Consider the following 24,140-nt stretch of genomic DNA (forward strand, 5'->3'; position numbering starts at 1 on the left):
GTCCCTCCCTTCACTGGTCAACAACCACGTGAACCCTTTGTTCCCCCATATTCATGGTCCCCACGTCTTGCTAGTGTTCCTCTCACACACATCACAACCATCGTCTGTAAGACGCTAGGGAGATGGCCCAGTGTTTCATCAGTCATTGCCCCAGCGCTAAGCCGGGATGTCTGTGTGATATCACCTCTCTAATTTGGTCACAGTCACATCTCAACATGCAGCTTGTGTGTGCATCCATGCTCAGTCGCTCAGTCGTGTCCAACTCTTGCAACCTCATGGACTGTAGCCCGCCAGGCTCCTCTACCCATGGAATTTTCCAGGCAAGAATACTGGAGTAGGGTGCCATTTCCTACTCCAGGGGATCTTCCTGACCCAGGGATCGAACCCGAGTCTCTTGCGTTTCCTGCATTGGCAGGAGGATTCTTTACCACTGAGCCACCAGAAAGCCCCATAATACTGTTTTTGATTTATTATTTGGAAAGTGAGAGGGAGCACCAGGGGCGTTGGCTTAGCTCTTCCTAGTATATACCCCTTTAGCTTAAGGCTCAGGGGGCCAAGGTGAGGATTCTACCAGTTCTTGAGGTGAGCTGAATGTTCAGGAACACGAGATGGGTTCAAGGCCTTGAAGTTCAGTCCTTTCACATTCCTGAATCTTATTTTAAAGGTCCTATGCCCTCTTGACTTCCCTGGTAGCTCAGATGGTAAAGTGTCTGCCTACAAAGCGGGAGACCTGGGTTCAATCCCTCGGTTGGGAAGATCTCCTAGAGAAGGAAATGGCAACCCTCTCCAGTACTCTTGCCTCGAAAATCCCATGGACAGAGGAGCCTGGTAGGCTACTGTCCACGGGGTCCCAAAGAGTCAGGCATGATTGAGTGACTTCACTTTCACTTTCATGCCCTCTTGCAGAAGGCAATGGATTCTTCAAACCATAACACCTAAAGGTCTTGAAATTCATTTTATTCTAAACAACTGAGCTTGACATTATTATCTTGCTTGACATTATTCACTGCCATTATAAGCACCTGTCCCACTCTATGTTCCTGATTTCTCCCTTACCTTTAAATCTGTCTGTAGCCAAAGCTACGCAGTTCCCCAGAACTTGACCCTCAGATGGCTCATGATCCCTAGAGTTCACGGCTGATAATCTGACTAGCTGTTTCTCCTCTCTGTTCCATGGGCTGCTGTTTTCCCAACTCCAGACATAAACAGGGATCTCAAAGCCTTTTGTCTGAAGTCTGGGCCTGAAACCCCTTTGTTGGTGCTAGTATTTTGGATCAGGTTAGGGCTCTTTGGTACCAACAGCCAAAACCTACTCTAGCCCATAAAAGCAAAAAGGAAGGAAGTGGAAAGATAGTGAGTGGGTCACAGAATTGAAGGAACAAGGCCACCTTAGATGGGCACAGGTATCAGGTGGCTCTGAAGCTCCTGGTAGCAGGAGGTCATGGATTATCTGTTGAGGATGTGGCCAAGGCTTGACTTAACAACACCATTTTCCCTCATTTTAATCCACCACCATTCAGATTCCCTAAGTGGAGGCTGATAGCCTAGCTTGGGTCCCACACTCAGTTCTGTCTCTAGGGTCTATGTGCCCTGTGATGGCTGTCTCACCAGGACCTCAGAAAGCAGGAGAGGCTTCTCTCAAAGGCAGGGGAAGTTCTGCTGATCAGGCCAAAAGGTGTCCACTAGTCCTGAAGAGCCTGGCCCCAGGTTAGTGCCCTTTCTGAAGCGGGGAGCATACAGCCCCTACTCTGGAGAAGCTCCCAGCACGATGGTGGAGATACAGGTCATGCCTTGTTGAACTTTCAATCTGACAGTGAGGACTGGTCACAAAACTGAAGAAATTTAAGAGGAAACACAGGTTAACAGCATAATATGCTTAAGGCAGGGTTCTTTTTAATAGTAAAAAATGGGAAACTGTCGAAATACTCCCAAGGAGGAGAATAATTAAACAATTATATAAAGATTAAAGATCACGTTTTTGAAAAACTAGTAATGTGAGAAAACATTGATGGTGAAATGCTAAATGAAAATAATTGGATACTAAATGTAAACTGGAGAAGGAAATGGCAACCCACTCCAGTATTCTTGTCTGGAAAATCCCATGAACAGAGGAACCTTACAGGCTATATAGTTCATGGGGTCACAAAAAGTTGACCACGACTGAGCACAAATGCATATACATTATTATCCAACTGTATAAAGCAGTATGTCCAGAAGGAGGGGAATACACCAAAATGTTAACAGAGATAGTAATAATAATAACCATTTTTGAGTATTTTTATATGTGAAGCCCTGGGTTAAACATTTTCCATATGTTATTTTACCTAACCTATATGTGATAGATACTATTATCATACTCATCTTATAGATGATAAACTGAGGCTCAGGAAGCTAAACCCTCAGTTAACAAGTTCAAGTTCTGTTCAGTCCCTCAGCCGTGTCCGACTCTTCGCGACCCCGTGGACTGCAGCACGCCAGGCCTCCCTGTCCATCACCAGCTCCCGGAGCTTGCTCAAACTCACATCCATCGAGTCAGTGATGCCATCCAACCATCTCATCCTTTGTTGTCCCCTTCTCCTCCTGCCTTCAATCTTTCCCAGCATCGGGGTTTTTCCAATGAGTTAATCTTTCACATCAGGTGGCCAAAGGATTGGAGTTTCAGCTTTAGCATCACTCCTTCCAATGAATATTCAGGCCTGATCTCCTTTAGGATTGACTGGTTTGGTCTCCTTACAGTCCAAGGAACTGTCAAGAATCTTCGCCAACACCACAGTTCAAAAGCATCAATTCTTCAGCGCTCAGCTTTCTTTGTAGTCCAACTCTACATCCATACATGACTACTGGAAAAACCATAGCTTTGACTAGACAGGCTTTGTCGGCAAAGTAATGTCTCTGCTTTTTAATATGCTGTCTAGGTTGGTCATCACTTTGCTTTCAAGGAGCAAGTATCTTTTAATTTCATGGCTGCAGTCACCATCTGCAGTGATCTTGGAGCCCAGAAAAATAAAGTCTGTAACTGTTTCCATTGTTTCCCCATCTATTTGCATGAAGTGATGGGTCTAGATACCATGATCTTCGTTTTTTGAATGTTGAGTTTTAAGCTAGATATTTTGCTCTTCTCTTTCACTTGCATCAAGACCCTCTTTAGTTCTTCTATTTCTGCCATAAGGGTGGTGTCATCTGCATATCTGAGGTTATTGATATTTCTCCCAGCAATCTTGATTCCAGCTTGTGCTTCATCCAGCCCAGTGTTTCTCATGATGTACTCTGCATATAAGTTAAATAAGCAGGGTGACAATATACAGCCTTGACGTACTCCTTTTCCTATTTGGAACCAGTCTGTTCTTCCATGTCCAGTTCTAACTGTTGCTTCTTGACCTGCATATAGGTTTCTCAGGAGGCAAGTAAGGTGGTCTGGTAATCCATCTCTTGAAGAATTTTCCAAAGTTTATTGTGATCCACACAAAGGTTTTGATGTAGTCAATAAAACAGAAATAGATGTTTTTCTGGAACTTTCTTGCTTTTTTGATGATCCAATGGGTGTTGGCAATTTGTCTCTGGTTCCTCTGGCTTTTCTAAATCCAGCTTGAACATCTTGGAAGTTCATGGTTCACATACTGTTGAAGCCTGGTTTGGAGAAGTTTGAGCATTACTTTACTGGCATGTGAGATGAGTACAATTGTGTGGTAGTTTGAACATTCTTTGGCATTGCCTTTCTTTAGGATTAGAATGAAAATTGACCTTTTCCAGTCTTGTGGTCACTGCTGAGTTTTCCATATTTGCTGGCATATTGAGTGCAGCACTTTCGCAGCATCATCTTTTAGAATTTGAAATAGCTCAGCTGGAATTCCATCACCTCCACTAGTTTTGTTCGTAGTGATGCTTCCTAAGGCCAACTGACTTTGCATTCCTGGATGTCTGGCTCTAGATGAGTGATCACACTGTCATGGTTATCTGGGTCATGAAGATCTTTTTTGTATAGTTCTTCTGTGTATTCTTGTCATCTCTTCTTAATATCTTCTTAATGGTATGTTAGGTCCATACCATTTCTGTCCTTTATTGTGCCCATCTTTGCATGAAATGCTCCCTTGGTATCTCTGATTTTCTTGAAGAAATCTCTAGCTCTTTCCCAATCTATTGTTTTCCCCTATTTTTTTGTATTGATCACGGAGGAAGGCTTTCTTATCTCTCCTTGCTATTCGTTGGAACTTTGCATTCAAATAGGTATATCTTTCCTTTTCTCCTTTGCCTTTAGCTTCTCTTCTTTTCTCAGCTATTTGTAAGACCTCCTTAGACAACCATTTTGCCTTTTTGCATTTCCTTTTCATGGGTATGGTCTTGATCACTGCCACCTGTACAATGTCACAAACCTCTGTCCATAGTTCTTCAGGCACTCTGTCAGATCTAATCCCTTGAATCTATTTGTCACTTCCACTGTATAATTGTAGGGGATTTGATTTAGGTCATACCTGAATGGTCTAGTGGTTTTCCCTACTTTCTTTAAGTTAAGTCTGAATTTGGCAATAAGGAGTTCATGATCTGAGCCACAGTCAGCTCCTGGTTTTGTTTTTGCTGACTGTATAGAGCTTCTCCATCTTTGGCTGGAAAGAATATAATCAATATAATTTCGGTATTGACCATCTAACTTGAGTCAGCTAACAAGTGGTTGACTCAAATTCAGGTCTATCTAAAGCTGAAGTGAATGTTTGTAAAATGATCTTGTTTGTCCTTAGCTCCCATTTTTGGGTTATGAGTTCTTTTATTTAACTTTCTTGAATTTTCCTATGTATGTATATTAATCATGAATTTGCCTATACATTTAGGAAAAATACAGGTATTTTGAAAAAGGTGGGGGGGAAGGAATATGCAAGGGTGTGGAGGAGGAGGGATGGACTGGGAATTTGGAGTTACTAGAGGCAAACTATTTATATAGAATGGAAAAACAAGAAGGTCCTACTGTACAGAACAGGAAACTATATTCAATATCCTGGGATAGGGACTTCCATGGTGGTCCAGTGGCTAAGACTCCATTCTCTGAATGCAGGGGGCCTGAGTTGGATCCCTGCTCCCGCATGATGAAACAAAGAGCTTGAATGCTGCAACTAAAGATTCTATGTGCCACACCGAAAAGATCCCAGGTGTCTCAACTAAGACCCCGTGCAGCCAAATAAGTAAATTAAAAAAAATATATATATATGTATACAGATATGTATATATATATTTCCTGGGATAAACCATAATGGAAAAGACGATAAAAAAGAATGTACATATGTACCTTGAGTGACAGCAGAAATTAACACAACATTGTAAATCAACTACACTTATAAAAGTAAATAAAAAAAGAAATATGCAACAAAAACATACACAAGAGGTGAAAGACATTGTATTGAACAAAAAGCATATGTTAAAATCTGAGAAGCCTCATAAGGACCGTTCTTTGTGTAGTCGGTTCTATTATCACACTATCAGTCTGCATTTCAAATATATATTTACATATATGTAAGTACCTCACTGTCCTTGAGATCAGGAGCCCCGTCCTTTTTAGTATATGGTTCTTGCCTCCAACATAGGGCTCAGTATGCAGAAGGCTCTTAGTAATTGTCCCCTGAATGATACAGGGAGGAGAAACCAGTGACCCAGAAGACTTTGCTGGCCTCCGAAGGATTGGAGGTTCCAGGAGGACATATAGGGAACCAGGGAAGGACGGGATGGATGGGGACTGCGCTCCAGAAGTGGTTTGGCGACAGGACACCGAGCGAGAGGAAGGTGACAACCACAGCCCCGCCCTTTCGGTCCTTGCCAGCCCAGCGGCGGAGTGTGAAGAAAGGCCCTGATTCCCCGGCGCCGGCTTGAGGAGTGGGTGGGGCGGCAGCTCTGCGTTCTCCTCTGCCGCGGGGCCCGAGGCGCTGGCCACGGTGCTGAAAGCTGCGCTCTCGTTGGAGGGAGCGGGGCGGAGCCGGGACGAGCGAAGGGGGCGGGGCAGGGCGGCGCCCGCAGGCCCTGGACCCTGGCGGGTTTGAGGAGGCACGAGACCCGAGGCAGGCGGGCTCAAGCAGAGCGGACACAGCCCCCTGGACAAGCTTCCCCTGGAGAAGCCAAGGTCATCCTCCCTGACCTCAGCCTCCTCCCCACACCCGGCTGAGGGGGAGACCCACTTCTGGGCCTCCTTCCGTTCGCAAAGCCACTTCCAGCCCACAAGTCCCCACCCCAGGACCCAGCGCCCTCACGATGGTGAAGTTGCTGCCTGCCCAAGAGGCAGCCAAGATCTACCACACCAACTACGTGCGTAACTCGAGGGCTGTGGGCGTGATGTGGGGCACACTCACCATCTGCTTCTCCGTGCTGGTCATGGCGCTCTTCATCCAACCCTACTGGATCGGGGACAGCGTCAACACGCCCCAGGCGGGCTACTTTGGTCTTTTCTCCTACTGCGTGGGCAACGTGCTGTCTTCTGAGCTTATCTGCAAGGGTGGCCCGCTGGACTTCTCCTCTATCCCTTCTAGAGCCTTCAAGACGGCCATGTTCTTTGTGGCCTTGGCCATGTTCCTCATCATTGGCTCCATCATCTGCTTCAGCCTGTTCTTCGTCTGCAACACAGCCACTGTCTACAAGATCTGTGCGTGGATGCAGCTGGCTGCGGGTGAGCAGGGATAGTGGGAGGGCAGGGAGCCCCTCGCCCCACCCCAAGGCCACAGGAGCAGGTGTACGATCCCACCTTCCCTGGAGTTGCTGAGTCTCTGACTCAGCTGTTGTCCTGTATAGCCCAGCCGTACTCTGTGCTCTTCAGATGCTTCTGAAGAGTAACAAGTCTTAGGATGGCTGAGACCAAAAAGACCTTAAAGATAAAATGGTTCAACTCTCTCATCTTACAGATCAGGAACTGAGGTCCAGAGAGGGGAAGTGACTTGCCCAGGAGCAAATCACTCATGGTAGAGTGAAGGTCTTTGTTCCCTAATTCCAGGCTTCCATCCTTGATACAGCAAGTGTGAGCACTTGAGGCAGTGAATGGAGGTGATATTTTGTGGTGGGGAAGGGAAGTAGGGTCTTTTAGAACTATGTGGAATGGGTGGCTACTTGTGGTGTTCAGAGGCAAGGCCTTCTCTGACCCTCTCTTCCTGCTTCTGGCTATAGACAGGCATCTGGGTTCTGGGGTCAGCTGGTCCTGCTGTCCTCTAGAGCCCAGGAAGGGTTGCCCACATAAGACCTTGTCCTGCAGTCCTTGGTCCCTCCTCACTCCAAGCACCACATACAGACTGTCCATACTAGGGAGATGTCCAGGAGCCTTGTTGGGGACTGCAGACTAGAGTGAAATCATCTTGACATCACTGGTTAGAATGAGAAGCAGTGTTATCCTTAGCAGGGGGAATGGAACAGGGAACTGAATCCCAGACAACCAAACACATAAACTTAGGACAGTCAGAGTTGGAGGGAGCTCTGGAGAGCTAGAGAGTCCTCCCCCCAACTATAAATGAGGGATCTGGGGCTGAGAGAAGACAAGACCTAGCCAAGACTATAATAGATCACCTGGCAACCAAGGAAATAGGAGAATTATAGCAGTGAGTCCCAAGAACTAGATGAGGTGCCTCATCATGACCCAGTGAGGTGGGTTTTCCTTCCATTTGACAGATGAGGCTCCTAGCAGGTACCTTGTATTTTGGCACACAGGTCATGAGAGACAGAACCTTCAAACTCTGAATCTTGTACTCAGGCTACTGACCTGGTTCCACAGCTGCTTTCCCAATCCCCCTGCCATCTCCCTTTCTCTGTAGTCTCTCTAAACAGTGAGGGAGAGGCTGGGGCAGAGATGAGGCAAGTCTTGGTGGGCAGTGGGGAGAGAGAAGGGAGAATGAAGGTTTAGCAGTTTCGTGACAAAGAGGAGCAGAATGAACCCTGGCATGCTTGCCAGCTGGTCCTCCAGAGCAGTGGGATGCTGGAAACACCACCCTCCCTCTCTCATTCTCTGCACTGTCCCACTCCCCCAACCTCCTGCAACAGGAGCCATTTGTTGAACAGGCAGTGCTGGGAGGGCCTGGGTGGGGGGAGGGATCACCAGGCCATTTGAGTCAGATCCTTGTCTGGGTCATGGAGCTGAAGACACTGATAGCAGAGGTGGCCAGGTGCCATCCCATGAAACATTTATGTTGGGGGAGAACAAAGGCGGTGTTGTGTTTCATTCTTTGGTGCTGGGGAAAGGCGGGGGGGCAAAGGGAGGGATGAGGAGGAGGTGTGTCCCACAGCCAGCTGCTGAGAGGTTCCTCCATTAGAGGAGCCCTAAACCAGTTAGCTTAATCTTGCCAAGATTAAGGACCAGGGAAGGGTGCAGAAGGAAAAGTGGGGCAGTGAGGAGCTGCTGCTTAAAGTTAATTGAGCTTCGGGATGCCAGGTGTAGGCCGAGGGTGGTCCCAGCTCCTAAAAACACAAGTAGAGCACGTTATGCATCTCTCTGAGTGCTGGTAACTTCATATGTCAAAGACGGCAGAAGTACCCCATCACATGGTTCTTGCAGGAATGGGATGCTATAATGCATCTTGCACAAGGCCTGACATGTGGTAGGTGTTCAGTAAATGTGAAAAACCCCAAACAGCTTTTTCAGTCAGGGATGGATGGGGTGATGCCACACCCCATCCCCAATTCCCACATCTTCGTGGGAATGCCATACCCCAATTCCCAAATCTTCGTGGGTTAGGACAAAGGTTTATTTCTTGATCACGGTACACGCTCGTTGAGGATCAGTGAAGGGTTTTGCTGTCACTGTTCCCTTCCAGAGCCCAGGCTGATGGAGCATCAGCTGTCATCTGGCTGTCATCACTGCAAAGAGAAAGAGAGCTCTGGAAGGTCTCCGACAGCAGTTAAATGCTCTGGCCTGGAAAAGTGCACAGCATCTCTGCTCACATTTTATTGGCTGAAGGAATCTTTATGACTTAGCCTAACATCAAGGGGGACTTACCAGGTTGCTCAGTAGTTAAGAATCTGCTTACCAATGCAGGAGACATGAGTTTGATCCCTGGGTCAGGAGAATCCTCTGGAGCAGGAAATGGCAGCCTGCACCAGTATTCTTGCCTGGAAAATTCCATGGACGGAGGAGCCTGGTAGGCTATACTCCATGGGGTCACAAAGAGTTGGACTGAGCAACTGAGAATGCACGCACACTTGCACACAACTTCAAGGGAGGGAGGCGAGGAAGTATAATCGTTTATGTTCCTTGAATATTTGTGAACAGCTCTAATGACAGCGACACCCATTGAGGGTGCTTCCATCTGACCTTAGTGCCAATAATAATAGCAACAACTAACATTAACTGGCCACTTACCATATACCAGACACTGCAGTAAACACTTCATCACATTTAATCCTCATAACCCTGCTCTGAGTCAGGTATTATCCTTATTTTTCCAGCAAGAGACTGGAAGTCAGAAATGGTAAGTAAACTTGCTTGAGAATACCACGCTGGCCTCTGTTTAGAGCCCGGAGACACTGCAGTGGGGTGGATCTCCCTACTAGGTGGATGGGTGGGGTGCTCATAGAGCACTGTGGCACCCATAGAAACAACCTGTTTCCAAGTCAGAGATCCTGGGCTCTTTTCTGAAACCACTATAGGGAGGTGCTATAGGAGAAGGGGACTGTGCCAGTTACCAGAGGACTCATCACACAAGTAGGGGAGGCCACAGGTTTTATCAAAGGGTTCAGGGAGGGTCACCCCTAGGGTAACCACCCTGAGTATCTTCCTGTTTGTCCCTGAGTCTGAAATGTCACCGCTAAATACATTCAGCTCTTTGGAGAGATGTTTGTCTGGGAGTCTGGGGGAATTAACTTTGAAGCCAAGAAAGTCAGGAGTTGTGGGTGCAGGTCTTGGCTCTGCCGTAGCGAAAGGACTGGGTAACTCCCTTGGTTTCTCTGGGACCTCAGTTTTCTAGTCTGTAAAATGGGATATTAACACATGGTCTACTTCACAGAACTGTTGTAAGGATTGACAGAAAAATGGTATATAAAGTATTTTGTGATCTGTAAGAGAAGTCTGTATTAATAAATCAGCTCCTCCTAGAAAAAAACAAAGCAGGCGTTCATCTAGGTGGGAAGGTAGGATCTGGTATATTGATCTTTATACTTTGCTGTGCTTTTGTTTGATCTGCTGACCTTCCTTGCAAGAACAAGCTGAGCCCCAGGCAGTGACTTTGGGTGCTGTGAGGTGCTTCTCCATGGGTCTCCCGAGTAGGGCACAGCTTTGGGGCTAAAGAGCCTCGGGTCCTGTGAAAGGAGGGCCAGGGTGGGACTGCGGCACAGATAAGGGAGGTGCCCCGTGTCTGCCTGATGGTGGTCCCAGAGGTTGCCCCGGGCACATCCCAGGAATATGCACCTGTCTGGGTGGCTAAGGTGGGGTGGAAGTTTGGTGGGAAAAGTGGAGGGGAGGTGGGGAAGAAGAAATGCTTGGCTGTCGATACTAAATCAATGAGAGCACAGCGTGGCACACAGGCTGTCACTCGGAAAATGCCAACTGTGCGTCAGGCACTCTTCTGAGCACTTCTCCAGTATAAGCTGATTTGAGCCTCACTGAATCCAAACAGGCAGGTACTATTATCCTCAATTTACAGATGAAAAGACTGAGGCACAAAAGCTTACGTAGCTTGCTCCAAGTCACGCAGCTGGTTAGCGAAGAGCCGGGCTTGAGATCCAGGCAGTCTACCCTAGTGTTCCCCAGCTTTTCCTGTTGAGAGAGTCTCCCGGAAGACTGCTTTTAAAGAAGGGATTCCTGAGCCCAACCCTGACCTAGGAATCAACATTTTAAACACATTCAGAGAGGTGTGGACAACTGCCTTGTGCTGTAGTGGGTAAAGGTGTGGAGATCCTATTTGCTTAAATGGAAGGTTCATGAAGGAAACAGCCAGAGATGGGGCTGGAAAACTTCCTGTACTCAATCTAAAATACCTGAGTTGTAGGAGACATCATTATTCGATGTGCTGTAAAAAGGAAAAAAAGCTTCTAATCAAGTTATAGCCTAAAGTTTTGTTATTACACTTATTTCAGAGATGCTGAGGTTTGAACAAAATTACATCTTAGGAGTGATGAGTTCTCTGGGCTGGAATTGGATTTTGGGAGGACTTTGAAGCCGGTGCCTCATCAAGTTCAAAGTGAGGGGCACAGCTGAGGGCCTGGCAGGACTACAGGGTGTCCTGGCAGAACCTCCTGGGGCTGAGAAGTCCTGCTCTGAGCCTTCGCCCCTGACCAATGGCTCCCAGGGGCAGATGACTTCAGGAAGGGAGGCGGCAAGGTGACCACAGTGCACAGGGGGAGGGAGCAGACTGCGCTTCCCTAGCCTGACACCATCTGCACCCCCCGCCCCCCCCCCCCCCCCCCCCCCCCCCCCCCCCCCCCCCCCCCCCCCGCCACCTCAGCCACAGGCCTGATGATCGGCTGCCTGGTCTACCCAGACGGCTGGGACTCAAGTGAGGTCCGGCGCATGTGTGGGGAGCAGACAGGCAAATACACGCTGGGGCACTGCACCATCCGCTGGGCCTTCATGCTTGCCATCCTCAGCATTGGAGACGCTCTCATCCTCTCCTTCTTGGCCTTCGTGCTGGGCTACCGTCAGGACAAGCTGCTCCCTGATGACTATAAGGCCGACGGAAAAGGTAATTCTCTCCACCCCAGGGAGCCGAGGCTTCCTCTCTGCCAGTTGCCTGAGGTGTGTCCCCTGGCCAAGGGTGGGGACACCAAGACCAGTCAAACACAGCTCCTGTCCCAGAGCCCAAGGGTAGTGGAGGGTTGCAGGCTGGCATGTGATGAGGCATGGACAGACCTACATGGCAGAGGCTGTCTGTGATAGAAGGGTGTCCTGCGTCCCCCTGCACTCTCAGGGTTTACAGGGGAGAGAGCCCTGGTCCAGCCCGGGGAGCTAGGTGTGGCCTTCCCATGGAAGGCAGTACTGAGGCTGGGTCTTGGAATAACAGGGGAGGCTGCTGGTGGAGAGAGGAGCAATAGGGGAGCAGAGGGATGAGCTGCTTTGGAAGGAGGAAAAGCAGGTGAAGGTGCAGATGTGACGGCTCCTGGACTTCAGGTGATGGGAGCCTAGCTCCCTTGGATTAGAGTCACCTTGGGATTCTCCATATATCCGTTTCCTCATCTGAGCTTCATTTCCCTTCATTAGGGGGTAGGAGGCAGGTTTTTCCTCGTTTGTAAAAAATACCTACTTTACAAGATTGTACTCAGGAATAAGATAAGACTGTCTGCTCTTCTACTGAAGGTTGTACCAGAGATTATAGCCAGGGGAACTGGGCAAGAAAAAGAAATAAAAGAAATCTGGTTTGGAGAGGAAGTAAAACCATCTCTATTAGCAGATGACATGATTTTGTATATGGAAAATCCTAAATAATCCACTAAAAAACTATTAAAACTAATATATAACTTCAGCAAGGTTGCAGAATATAAGAACAATATACAAAAATATACTGTATTTGTATACACTAACAATGAACAATCTGAAAATGACATTAAAAAAACAATTTCATTTATGATAGCAACAAAAAGAATACAATACTTAGGAATAAATTTAATAAAAAAGTAAAACTTGTATGTGAAAATGAAAAAAACATGTTTAAAGGCCTAAATAAATGGGAATATCCATGTTCATAGATCAGAGGACTTAATGTTGTTGAGATGGCAATACTCCACAAACTGGTCTACAGACTTAATGCAATTTTTATCAAAATCCAAGGCTTGATTTTAGGATCAGCTTGTCATTTGGAAATGCAAGAGACCTGGAATAGCCAAAGTAATCTTAAAGAAAAACAAAGTTGGAGGACACACATGTCCTGATTTCAAAACTTACTAGAAAGGTACAATGATCAAAGTCAGTGTGGTACTGGCATAAGGATAGACAATGGGATAAAACAGAGAGTCCAGAAATAAAATCAAGCATATACGACTGATTTTTCAACAAGGGTGCGAAGACCATTTAATGGGGAAAAGAATACTCTTTTCAATAAATGGTGCTGGGATAACCAGATATTTATATGCAAAAGAATAAAGTTGGGTCACCTACCACACATCATATACAGAAATTAACTCAAAATGGATCAAAGACCTAAATATAACATATAAAATTATAAAACTCCTAGAGAAGACCTTGGATTAGGCAATGATTTCTTATATTTGACATTTGACACAAGTACCAAAAGGAAAAAAAAAGAAATAAACTGGATTTCATCAAAATTGAAAACTCTGTGTGCAAATGTTCACAGTAGTTTTAAGAGTCATGCATCTACAGATGACTGAATGACAAAATGTGTATATCCATACACTGAGTTATTCTTCAGCCATAAAAAGAAATGAAGTACTGGTAATTGCTACAATGTGGAGGAAACCATTGTTAAGTGAGAGGAGCCAGATAAAAAAGACTAGATATTGTATGATCTGATTTGTATAAAATGTTCAGAATAGGCAAATCCACAGAGACAGAAATTTTAGTAATTCTCTGGGGCTGGGAAGAGAGGGGAATTTGGAATTAATATCACTAAAAGTCACAGGGTTTTTTTGGGGGGTGATGAAAATTTCTAGAATCAGCGGTGATAGTTGCATAACACCCACCATCTTGTACAGTTTAAATGAGTCAATTTTATATAAATCACATCTCAATAAAAAAAATAAAAGGGCTTCCCTGGTGGCTAGTGGTCAAGAATCCACCTGCCAATACAAAGGACACAGGTTCAATCCCTGATCCAGGAAGATCCCACATGCTGTGGAGCAACTAACTAACTAAGCCCATGGACCACAATTACCGAGCCCACACTCTAAGGCCTGAGACCCGCAACTGCTGAAGCCCGTGCACCCACAGCCCATGCTGTGAAACCACCTCTGTGAGAGGCCTGCATACTCCAGGGAAGAGTAGCCCCCACTTCCCACAACTAGAGAAAGCCCACGTGCAGCTGGGAAGACTCAACATAGCCAAAAATAAAATAAATCTTAAAAAAAAAAAATTTGCTGAGGATTAGACAGTGTATATAAAGCACCAGCAATGCCTGCACGTTGTAGGTGGTGGCTGAATGCTAGTTCTCTCCACGTTCTGTCCTTCCAGTACCTCCACTCGTTATATCATCCATCTGCCCAGCCATCTCCCCCGACACCTTCTGGCCCAGAGGTCCAGTGAGGGAGGAAGTCTACATTTGGACCTCAAGTCTATTAAGGGAGAGGATCACGCAATATGGAAGCACAAGCTGATAAATATTATGAACAAAAAGTGCAAGCTTTCCTGATAGTGAATAAAAGAGGGGATGGTGTGCAGGCAATTAGCCCCAAAACAAGGCTTGATTGTAAACACATCCTGTTTGTTCTCTTTTTCATTGCAGAGGAAGTCTGAAGCAGCTGGAACATTGGTGAGTAATCCCACTGGAGGGTGGTCTGTGTGCCTTTGGAAGTGCTGTAGCCTTGCAAAATGACTCATGAGGCTAGGCTGTAGGACCTAGGGAGAGAGGGGCAGGGGACGAGTGTGGAGTGTGGGGTAGGAGGGGGCATGGGCTAGCTGGCAAAGGAGACCGTCACTAAGGGCAAACAGGAATCCTCTAGTTTTACTTGTGTCTTGAGAAGTGGGAAAAACACAGGGAGAGAAGAAATAATTTAAAACAGGCAGGTGGTTTCATAAACTCTTCTTTTTGTGGAGCCTGGCCAACAAGAACAGACTGTTTTTAGAAGTCATTATTGTAATTTGGACCCTTATTTTCAGAAGATTTATAAGAGACATAGTGGAAAACCTAATGAAACATAAAATAAAAGACACAGAGAGGAAAACAAATATTACAGAAATCTGGGCTAATAGAATTAGTGTACGGAGTATTAAATTTAGTTCCCTGCTTCCTGATAGCTGAAGCAAAAAGCAAAACAAGACTTAATCAATTTTAATATCTGGTTGAAAAGGAAACATAACATGTTAATTCCCTTATTGTCTTTTAGGTTTCTAAGATGTGAATTAACAAGAACATGAAGGAACACCTTTTAAAAAGAAAGGAAGGGGGAGGGGAAGGAAGGAGTGACAGAGGAAGGAAGGGAAGGAACAGCCCACAGTGGCATCATATTCCTGACAGCTGTCACTTACTGAGGACTTAAAGCTGCTCAGGCATTGTGTGGGTAGGAGAGATATCTCCAGTTTAACTATTTTAATTTTTTCTAAGAACCTTCCAATCCCCGACCACATAAACATACTTTTTTGAAAAACAGTAAATTAGTACTGTTCCCCCTCCCCAGAAATTTTATTAGATGATGTAACCTGCCAGAGGGACAGGGGCTCTGGCTGCAGCAGACCTGGGAGGCGTGCTGTGTGGCAGAAGTGCCCTTGGAGGAGGTTCGCCGTTAGCCCCACAATAGAGCCGCTGCAGACGACCCACAAACTGGAGCACAATTATACCAAAGAAGTTCGGGCACTGTTGCAGAAATCTGTTGGAAATCAACAGATTTCCAAACCTGGGGATCAAGCAAAGGGAGAACCCCCAGGGAATCTGACTTTGAAGACCAGTGGGATTTGATTATAGAACTTCCCCAGGACTGAGGAAACAGACTCTTGGAGGACACAACAAAACCTTGTGTGCACTAGGACCCAGGGAAAGGAGCAGTGACCCCACAAGAGACTGAGCCAGACTTGCCTGTGAGTGTCCGGGAGTCTCCAGCAGAGGCGTCACTGAATACAACAGTCCTGGGAGCTGTGGTATGCTGACATAAGTCCTTTTGAAGGAGGTCACCATTACTGCCATTATCCCTACCATAGTTTGACCTCAGGCCAAACTACAGGGAGGGAACACAGCCCCATCCATCAGCAGAAAATTGGATTAAAGACTTACTGAGCATGGCATTGCCCATTAGGGCAAGACCAAGTTTTCCCCGCAGCCAGTCCCTCACATCAGAAAGTTTCCACGAGCCTGTAGTCCTCATCCCTCAAGGGTGGAAAGAGTGAAAGCCACAGTCACAGGAAACTAACTGAACTGATCACATGGGTCACAGCCTCATCTAACTCAATGAAACCATGAGCCATTACGTGTAGGACCACCCGAGACAGACGGGTCATGGTGGACAGTTCTGACAAAACGTGGTCCACTGAAGAAGGGAATGGCAAACCATTTCAGCCTTCTTGCCTCATGAAAAGATATGACACTGAAAGATAAACTCCCCAGGTTGGTAGTGCCCAACATGCTACTGGAGAAGAGCAGAGAAATAGCTCCAGAAGGAATGAAGAGGCTGAGCCAAAAGGGAAACAATGCCCCATTGTGGATGTCTCTGGTGGTGAAAGTAAAGTCTGATGCTGTAAAGAATAATATTGCATAGGAACCTGGAATGTTAGGTCCCTCAATCAAGGTAAATTGAAAGTGGTCAAACAGGAGATGGCAAGAGTGATCACCGACATTTTAGGAATCAGTGAACTAAAATGGACCGGAATGGGTGAATTTTATTCAGATAACCATAATATCTACTCCTGTGGGGAAAAAATCCCTTAGAAGAAATGGAGTAACCCTCACAGTCCACAAGAGTTCGAAATGCAGTACTTGGGTGCAATCTCAAAAATGATAGAATGATCTCTGTTCTTTCCCAAGGCAAACCATTCAATATCACTGTAATCCAAGTCTATGCCCCAATCAGTAATGCCAAAGAAGCTGAAGTTGAACGTTTCTATGAGGACCTACAAGACCTTCTAGAACTAACACCAAAAAAAGATATCCTTTTCATCATAGGGGACTGGAATGCAAAAGTATGAAGTCAAGAGATACTTGAAGTAACAAGTTTGGCATTGGAGTACAAAATGAAGCAGATCAAAGGCTAACAGAGTTTTGCCAAGAGAACGCCCTGGTCACAGCAAACACCCTCTTCCAACAACACAAGAGAAGACTGTACACAAGGACGTCACCAGATGGTCAGTACTGAAATCAGACTGATTATATTCTTTGCAGCCAAAGATGGAGAAGCTTATACAGTCATCAAAAACAAGACTGGGAGCTGACTGTGGCTCAGATCATGAACTCCTTATTGCCAAATTCAGACTTAACTTAAAGAAAGTAGGGAAAAACCACTAGACCATTCAGGTATGACCTAAATCAAATCCCTTACAATTATACAGTGGAAGTGAGAAATAGATTCAAGGGATTAGATCTGACAGAGTGTCTGAAGAACTATGGACAGAGGTTCGTCTACACTATACAGGAGGCAGTGATCAAGAGCATCCCCAGGAAAAAGAAATGCAAAAAAGCAAAATGATTGTCTGAGGAGGCCTTACAAATAGCTGAGAAAAGAAGAGAAGTGAAAGGTAAAGGAGAAAAGGAAAGATATATCCATCTGAATGCAGAGTTCCAGAGAATAGCAAGGAGAGATAAGAAAGCCTTCCTCAGTGAACAATGCAAAGAAAGAGAGGAAAACAATAGAATGGGAAAGACTAGAGATCTCTTCAAAAAAATCAGAGATACCAAGGGAACATTTCATGCAAAGATGGACACAATAAAAGACAGAAATGGTATGGATCTAGCAGAAGCAGAAGATATTAAGAAGAGGTGGCAAGAATACACAAGATCTATACAAAAACACACAAGAACTATACCAAAAAAGATCTTAATGACCCAGGTAACCACGATGGTGTGATCACTCACCTAGAAACAGGCATCTTGGAGTGTGAAATCAAGTGGGCCTTAGGAAGCATCACTATGAACAAAGCTAGCGGAGGTGATAGAATTCCAGCTGAGCTATTTCAAATCCTAAAAGATGATGCTATGAAAGTGTTGCACTCAATATACCAGCAAATTTGGAAAACTTAGCAGTGGCCACAAGATTGGAAAAGGTCAATTTTCATTCCAATCCCAAGGAAGGGCAATGCCAAAGAATGCTCAAACTACCGCACAATTGCACTCATTTCACACGCTAGTAAAGTAATGTTCAAAATTCTCCAAGCTTGGTTTCAACAGTACGTGAACTAAGAACTTCCAGATGTTCAAGCTGGATTTAGAAAAGGCAGAGGAACCAGAGATCAAATTGCCAACATCTGTTGGATCACAGAAAAATCAAGAGAATTCCAGAAAAACGTTCACTTCTGCTTCATTGACTATGCTAAAGCCTTTGACTGTGTGAACCAAAACAAGCTGTGGAAAAGTCTTAAAGAGATGGGAATACAAGACCATCTTACCTGCCTCCTGAGAAACCTGTATGCAGGTCAAGAAGCAAGTTAGTACCATATATGGAACAACAGACTGGTTCAAACTTGGAAAAGGAGCATGTCAAAGTTGTATATTGTCACCCTACTTTTTAAACTTATATGGAGAGTACATCATGGGAAGTGCCGGTCTGGATGAAGCACAAGCTGGAATCAAGATTGCCAGGAGAAATATCAATAACGTCAGATATGCAGATGACACCACCCTTATGGCAGAAAGTGAAGAGGAACTAAAGGTGAAAGAGGAGAGTGAAAAAGCTGGCTTAAAACTCAACATTCAAAAACCTGAGATCATGGCATTTGGTCCCATCACTTAATGGCAAATAGGTGGGGAAACAATGGAAACAGAGGGTTTATTTTCTTGGGCTTCAAAATCACTGCAGATCGTGACTGCAGCCATGAAATTAAAAGAGACTTGCTCCTTGGAAGAAAAGCTACGACAAACCTAGACTATTAAAAAGCAGAAATTACTTTGCCGACAAAGGTCCATGTAGTCAAAGCTATGCTTTTTCCAGTAGTCATGTATGGATGTGAGAGTTCCACCATAAAGAAGGCTGAGAGCCAAAGAATTGATGCTTTTGAACTGTGGTGTTGGAGAAGACTCCTGAGAGTCCCCTGGACACCAAGGAAATCAAACCAGTCCATCCTAAAGGAAATCAACCCTGAATATTCACTGAAAGGACTGGTGCTGAAGTTGAAGCCTCAATACTTTGGCCACGTGATGCGAAGAGCTGACTCATTGGAAAAGACCCTGGTGCTGGGAAAGACTGTGGGCAGGAGAAGCGGACCACAGAGGATGAGATGGTTGGATGGCATCAGTGACTCGATGGACATGAGTTTGAGCAAGCTCTAGAAGATGGTGAAGGACAGGGAAGCCTGGCATGCCTGCAGTCCATGGGGTCGCAAAGAGTCAGACACGACTGAGCGACTGAACAAAAAATTTTAATATGCATAAATTACCTCAGGAATCTTGTTAAAATTCAGACTAATTTAGCTGAAGTTCAGAAATCCAAGCACTATTTCTAACCAGCCCCCCAGTGATAAGCTGCCGGCTTGGGGTTACACTTTGAGTAGCAAACTATTAGAGTATAAACATTTTCTCATGACTTTGCAATGTTCCTTATTAAATTTTTTTAAAGCCAAAAACTCCACAGCACTGTTGTACCATTTCATTGCTAAACCAGACCTTAGTTAGCCATTTAGGACTGCTATCACGGAAAACTTTTTGCTTCTGTTGATAAATTCTGGGGTGGCATTACTGAATCAAAGATAAACTAGCTGTCTTTTTCTTGCCCTATGTATTTTTTTACATCTTCAAAGACATTTATGAATTTTTACTTGAAGGACACTGATATTATATACTATTGAGGAAGTTTGCATGTCTAGAGTAGAACTGAATTAAAATGTGAGTATTGCGTTTTTATTTGCTTAACAACGTCAAATTCTATAATGTTTCTTTTTTTTTTAAAAATATGACAGGTCATCTATTTCCCTGACAATGGAAAAATGAGCGAATCAAATTCTTCAGAAAACTTGTTCCATGCTTCCCTGTGTCTGCTAGTCTAGGCCTGAAGTCCTGAGCCTTTCATTATAGGATTAGAAACTGACAACAGTTTCTGAGAGAAGACCTCTTACTATATTCGGAAAACTCCAGTGAGGCAGAAATGCAGTGACCACATCCAAGATGTTCAGAGTAATGGTTTAACTCTCCTGACTAGGAACCCACCTTCTCTTCCTATCCCTTCACCCCAGCAAGTCGCGTTACCATCCCGAGGCCTCTCTGTAAAATGAGAGCAGAATGAGTCTGTGTCTATGGTGAGTCCCCGACAGTCTAATTCACTGAGGATACTTCTTTGAAAGCACCCAGAAATTGCCATCCAGCTCTTAGAGGGCAATTAAAAAGAGGTGACTGTAACCATGCTGGATCGTTTCAGGTTGAGGTTTAGGGGGTCCTTTGCTTTTTTCCTCAGTTTTTTTTTTTTTTTTTTTTAATTGATGCACAGAGGAAACGACTAGAGGGGTTACCGGAACCTGAATCCATCAGGAAGTCTCATAAAGACATGTAAAAACTGTCAAGACTAAATTGACTTTTCCCCTTTTGGAACCAAAAATCTTATTTCTTCAGTGCCCACACTGACCCAAGTCAGAATGGGCTACCAGTTACAAAAAGTTACTAGTGGCCAAGTAATTTGTTACAATATAGATCATCTCTTGTTTAAAAAACAAAAACAACAACAAAAAAACTTTAGGTTTGGTACGTTAATTGGTGAATCTTACCAGTCTCCGGAGGGGAACTCAATTTAGGTAATACCTCATTGCAGCAAATGCCAAGACAAAGACAGGCTCTTTAGGCTGTTCCCTGTCCTCAGGATGGTATGTTAAAGCAGGGTTTTGCTGATTACGTGCAGTGAGTGATCCAGGAAGAACAAGTGTTCTTTTTCTGACCTTGGTACATTTCCTTAGTAACGTATGGGTGCTGATCTTTCACAGGTAGAAAGGGGTAAATGCTGAACAAAACCGTAATGGATCTTGATCAACCAGCAGTGGCATGGAAAACAGGCCTATTCTGGGCTGCTGGGCATGCTTTTTAACCAATGCACTCGGACACCTGCCCAGTCGGTGCAGTGTTTCTCCTCTAGCTCAGATAGGCTAAGTATGAGTATCCCAGCATCGTCCTAGTGGTTGATGATGGGAACTATTGGGATGGGACTTATGAGTGATCACATTCATGTTTTCTTGTGCTGATAAACTTATTTCATTGTCAGGCATCTACTTTATGCAAGCAAGCTTTTTTTCTTTCTTTTTCTTTTTTTGCCACATAGCCTGTGGGATCTTAGCTCCCCAACCAGGGATCAAACCCTGGCCCACAGCAGTGAAAGCAATCTTAACCACTGGACTGCCCACAAGTGACAGAATTTGGCCAATTCTGCAGTTTAGTGACGTTTCTAGCTCGGTTTGTTATTTCTTGTAACTTTTTATAAAAGGCAAAAGAAAACTTTCTAAGGCCTCCTTGCCTTTAAAAGATTTCTCACCAGAATGGCAACCATGAAGGTTCAGAGAAGCTTCTGGGGGCTTCAGGTACATCTGCCAATAGCCTTCACCTTGCCCTCAAAAGTGAGTTTCACCAGAGGAGGAGTGGATGTTTACCAATCTGGAGAAGATCTGCAAATCTAAGTCACATGAGTCAGCATTTCATCTTTTGCTTTATCTTCAAGAAAACTCAGAATTCAACCTCTCCAATAAAGTGATGATTTTCGTTGACAGTAACTGCATCAGCTTTTCTCAAGTGGTTTGATCTTTAAATTCAGATTTCATCTTTGAAAGTATACAGAAAAGTCAATAAAATCAGCACTCCTCTAACCAAGCTTACTATACTCCTCCCTCTGCCTTTGGCTGGGACACAGGAATGGTTGTGATGCCCAAGCTTGAACAGTGACTAGCACTGAGCAGGTCAACAGAGGAAGGCCTTATGATTTATATCTAAAATGTGAACCAGAAGGATGTCCTTCCTAAATGCTTTCATTATCTTACATCTCTGTATTAGTTACCTGTTGCTGCATAACAAATTACCCCAGGACTCAGTGGCTTAAAACATTTCCGTTTCTGCAGGTTGAAAGTGAAAGTTGCTGTTGTGTCCGACTGCAAATTCTCCAGGCCAGAATACTGGCGTGGATAGCCTTTCTCTTCTCCAGGGCATCTTCCCAACCCAGGGATCGAACCCAGGTCTACCTGCATTGCAGGTGGATTCTTTACCAGTTGAGTCACCATGCAAGCCCAAGAATACTGCAGTGGGTAACCTATCCCTTCTCCAGGGGATCTTCCGGACCCAGCAATCAAACTGGGATCTCCTGCAGTGCAGGTGGATTCTTCACCAACTGAGCTATCAGGGAAGCCCTTCTTCAGGTTAAGAATTGGCAAGGATTAGCCAGGTGACTTTGCATCGTTTCTCACTGGGTTGCAACTAAGGTGCTGGGTCTGCTTCCAAGCTCAGTGGTTGTCTGTAGGACTCAGCTTCTACAGGTGGCTGGGCCAAGGGCCCGAGTTCCTCGCTAGCTGAGGGCGTCTAAGGGCTATTCACCGGGCAGCTTGCTTCCCCAGAGCAAGGGTTCCCAGACAGAAGCCATGGCCCCTTTGTAACCAAAAAGTGACATCCTGTTCCTTTTCAACAGTCACAAAGTCCAGCCCACCTTAAAGGTGAGGGAATTGTGTAAGTGCTTGAGTGCTAGGTAAGAATCATTGGGGTCCTTTAAAAAGTTGTCTCAGTTATTAAAAACTACTTTCCTGCTGAAATGGGCTTTTACCAGAATGCCTTACTGCAACAAAGATTATATTCTAGTAACCTTACATGCTGATGGATAACATTTGTTTTGTAATAAATTGCTGAAGATGAAGGGGCTTAACCCTCAAATTCCTCCCATTTTTGCTATTCAACCTCAAGGATTTATTACTATAAATAGGTCCTCTAATTTCCAACACTGACTAGACTTTCCTCTGTATTTAATAAATCCAAAGCAACCAATGAAATGTCTTAAGGGCACAACTTCTAAGAACACAGCTGATACTTTCCTAGCACAGTCCAGTTCTGCCAGCTGAGCAAGGCTTGCTATTGTTGCAGCATTGACATGGGCAACAGCCAGACGTGATTAAGGGCAAAAGAGAAGATTATGGTAAAAGAGTGAACTTGGCAGGATATAAAGCCAGATAATCTATGTATGGAAAACCCTCAGGAACAAAAGTAGGTACTAATGTAAACTTGCCTAGTTAAAGCTTCTAAACACATGATCTCAAGTTTTCTGGTTTTTTAACTGGGATGTTTCTGATATCATAAGGAGGTGGTGTGGGTTAATATTTGTGCAACGACTTAAAGGACAAATACATATCATCTAAGTAGTTTTTGAATTTCACCTCTGGAACAGCTTAATGGTTTCCCTGTGGATACTCAGGGCTGTAACTCCAACTCAGTTTGATGGTTCTTTTGAGACAGCTTAACACAAGACTTAGAGGGACTGCCTAGAATTGTCAGTCTGATGAACATACTGGTTTGAGAAATTTCAATTTAATTTTTGGTTGTTTTTCAAACAGGTTACATTCTGGTCTATACTACAATACGAACACACTGCATATACCTTAAAGCACAATTCAATTAAAACAAAATAATTAAGCAGTTTACGTAGAATTTAGGGCTAGACAAGGGCTTTATGAAGAAACATTATCACAAAAATGAAAGGCAAATTAAAAACTGGAAAATGTGACAGAAAAATGGCAAACATGTTACCAAATCATCAAACAAGGAAGCATGCCGAAAGAAAAATTGGGTAACGGAGGCAAATGACCAAAAAAAGGCCAATAAAACCTATGAAACAAGCTTCTGACTGTACTAGTCATCCAATATGCAAATTAAAACAAGATACTCCCCTTTTGGGGCAATCAAACTGGCTATTAGGAATAAAATGAGTAAGCTTACAACAGGCTCATTCAAACACTGTTGCTAACCACAAAGCAGTCCAACTGTTGTTCTCCACTTAAGTTAGGCAACATTTACTAAACGCCTTAAAAATGTGCTTACTCTCTGCCCCAGCCAATCCATTTCTAAGAATTTATACTGAGGGGTGAGAGACAAGTATATGAAAACCTGTGTATTCCAGTGCCTTGAGGTTCACAAAATTTTGATATTTTGCACTTTGTGATCTGTAGAGAGAGAGAAAAAAAAAGAACCCACAAATAGGAAAAACGGTGCTGAGTTACAGGGGATAACAATTTTCTTAGAATTTTCCAAAATGTACTTTGTTAATCCCACCACACCTCCAATTTAATAGAAGCAAAGCTACAAACCCCACAAAATGACATGTGTTTAAGTTATACAGTTTCATGGTATATTTAAGTTCAAAAAGCAACTCAACCAATCCGTTCCTCCATTCTGAAGCTAGGTCAGATCAACTTGGGCAACAAACAGAAATCTTCTGGAAACATG

The 24,140-nt window shown here is 44.5% G+C and overlaps 1 protein-coding gene across 1 annotated transcript; it reads left to right on the forward strand.

Moving 5' to 3' along the window:
• Positions 1-6,031: 6,031 nt before the first annotated feature.
• On the forward strand, positions 6,032-12,035 carry LHFPL5 (LHFPL tetraspan subfamily member 5). Its single transcript, XM_043449510.1, has 3 exons — positions 6,032-6,640; positions 11,391-11,749; positions 11,946-12,035. The coding sequence occupies exons 1-3, from the start codon at positions 6,229-6,231 to the stop codon at positions 12,033-12,035; spliced, it is 861 nt and encodes a 286-aa protein (XP_043305445.1). The 5' UTR covers positions 6,032-6,228.
• The last annotated feature ends 12,105 nt before the right edge of the window (positions 12,036-24,140 follow it).

The sequence above is a fragment of the Cervus canadensis genome, chromosome 28 (genome assembly GCF_019320065.1).
Source record: "Cervus canadensis isolate Bull #8, Minnesota chromosome 28, ASM1932006v1, whole genome shotgun sequence".
NCBI classification, from domain to species: domain Eukaryota; kingdom Metazoa; phylum Chordata; class Mammalia; order Artiodactyla; family Cervidae; genus Cervus; species Cervus canadensis.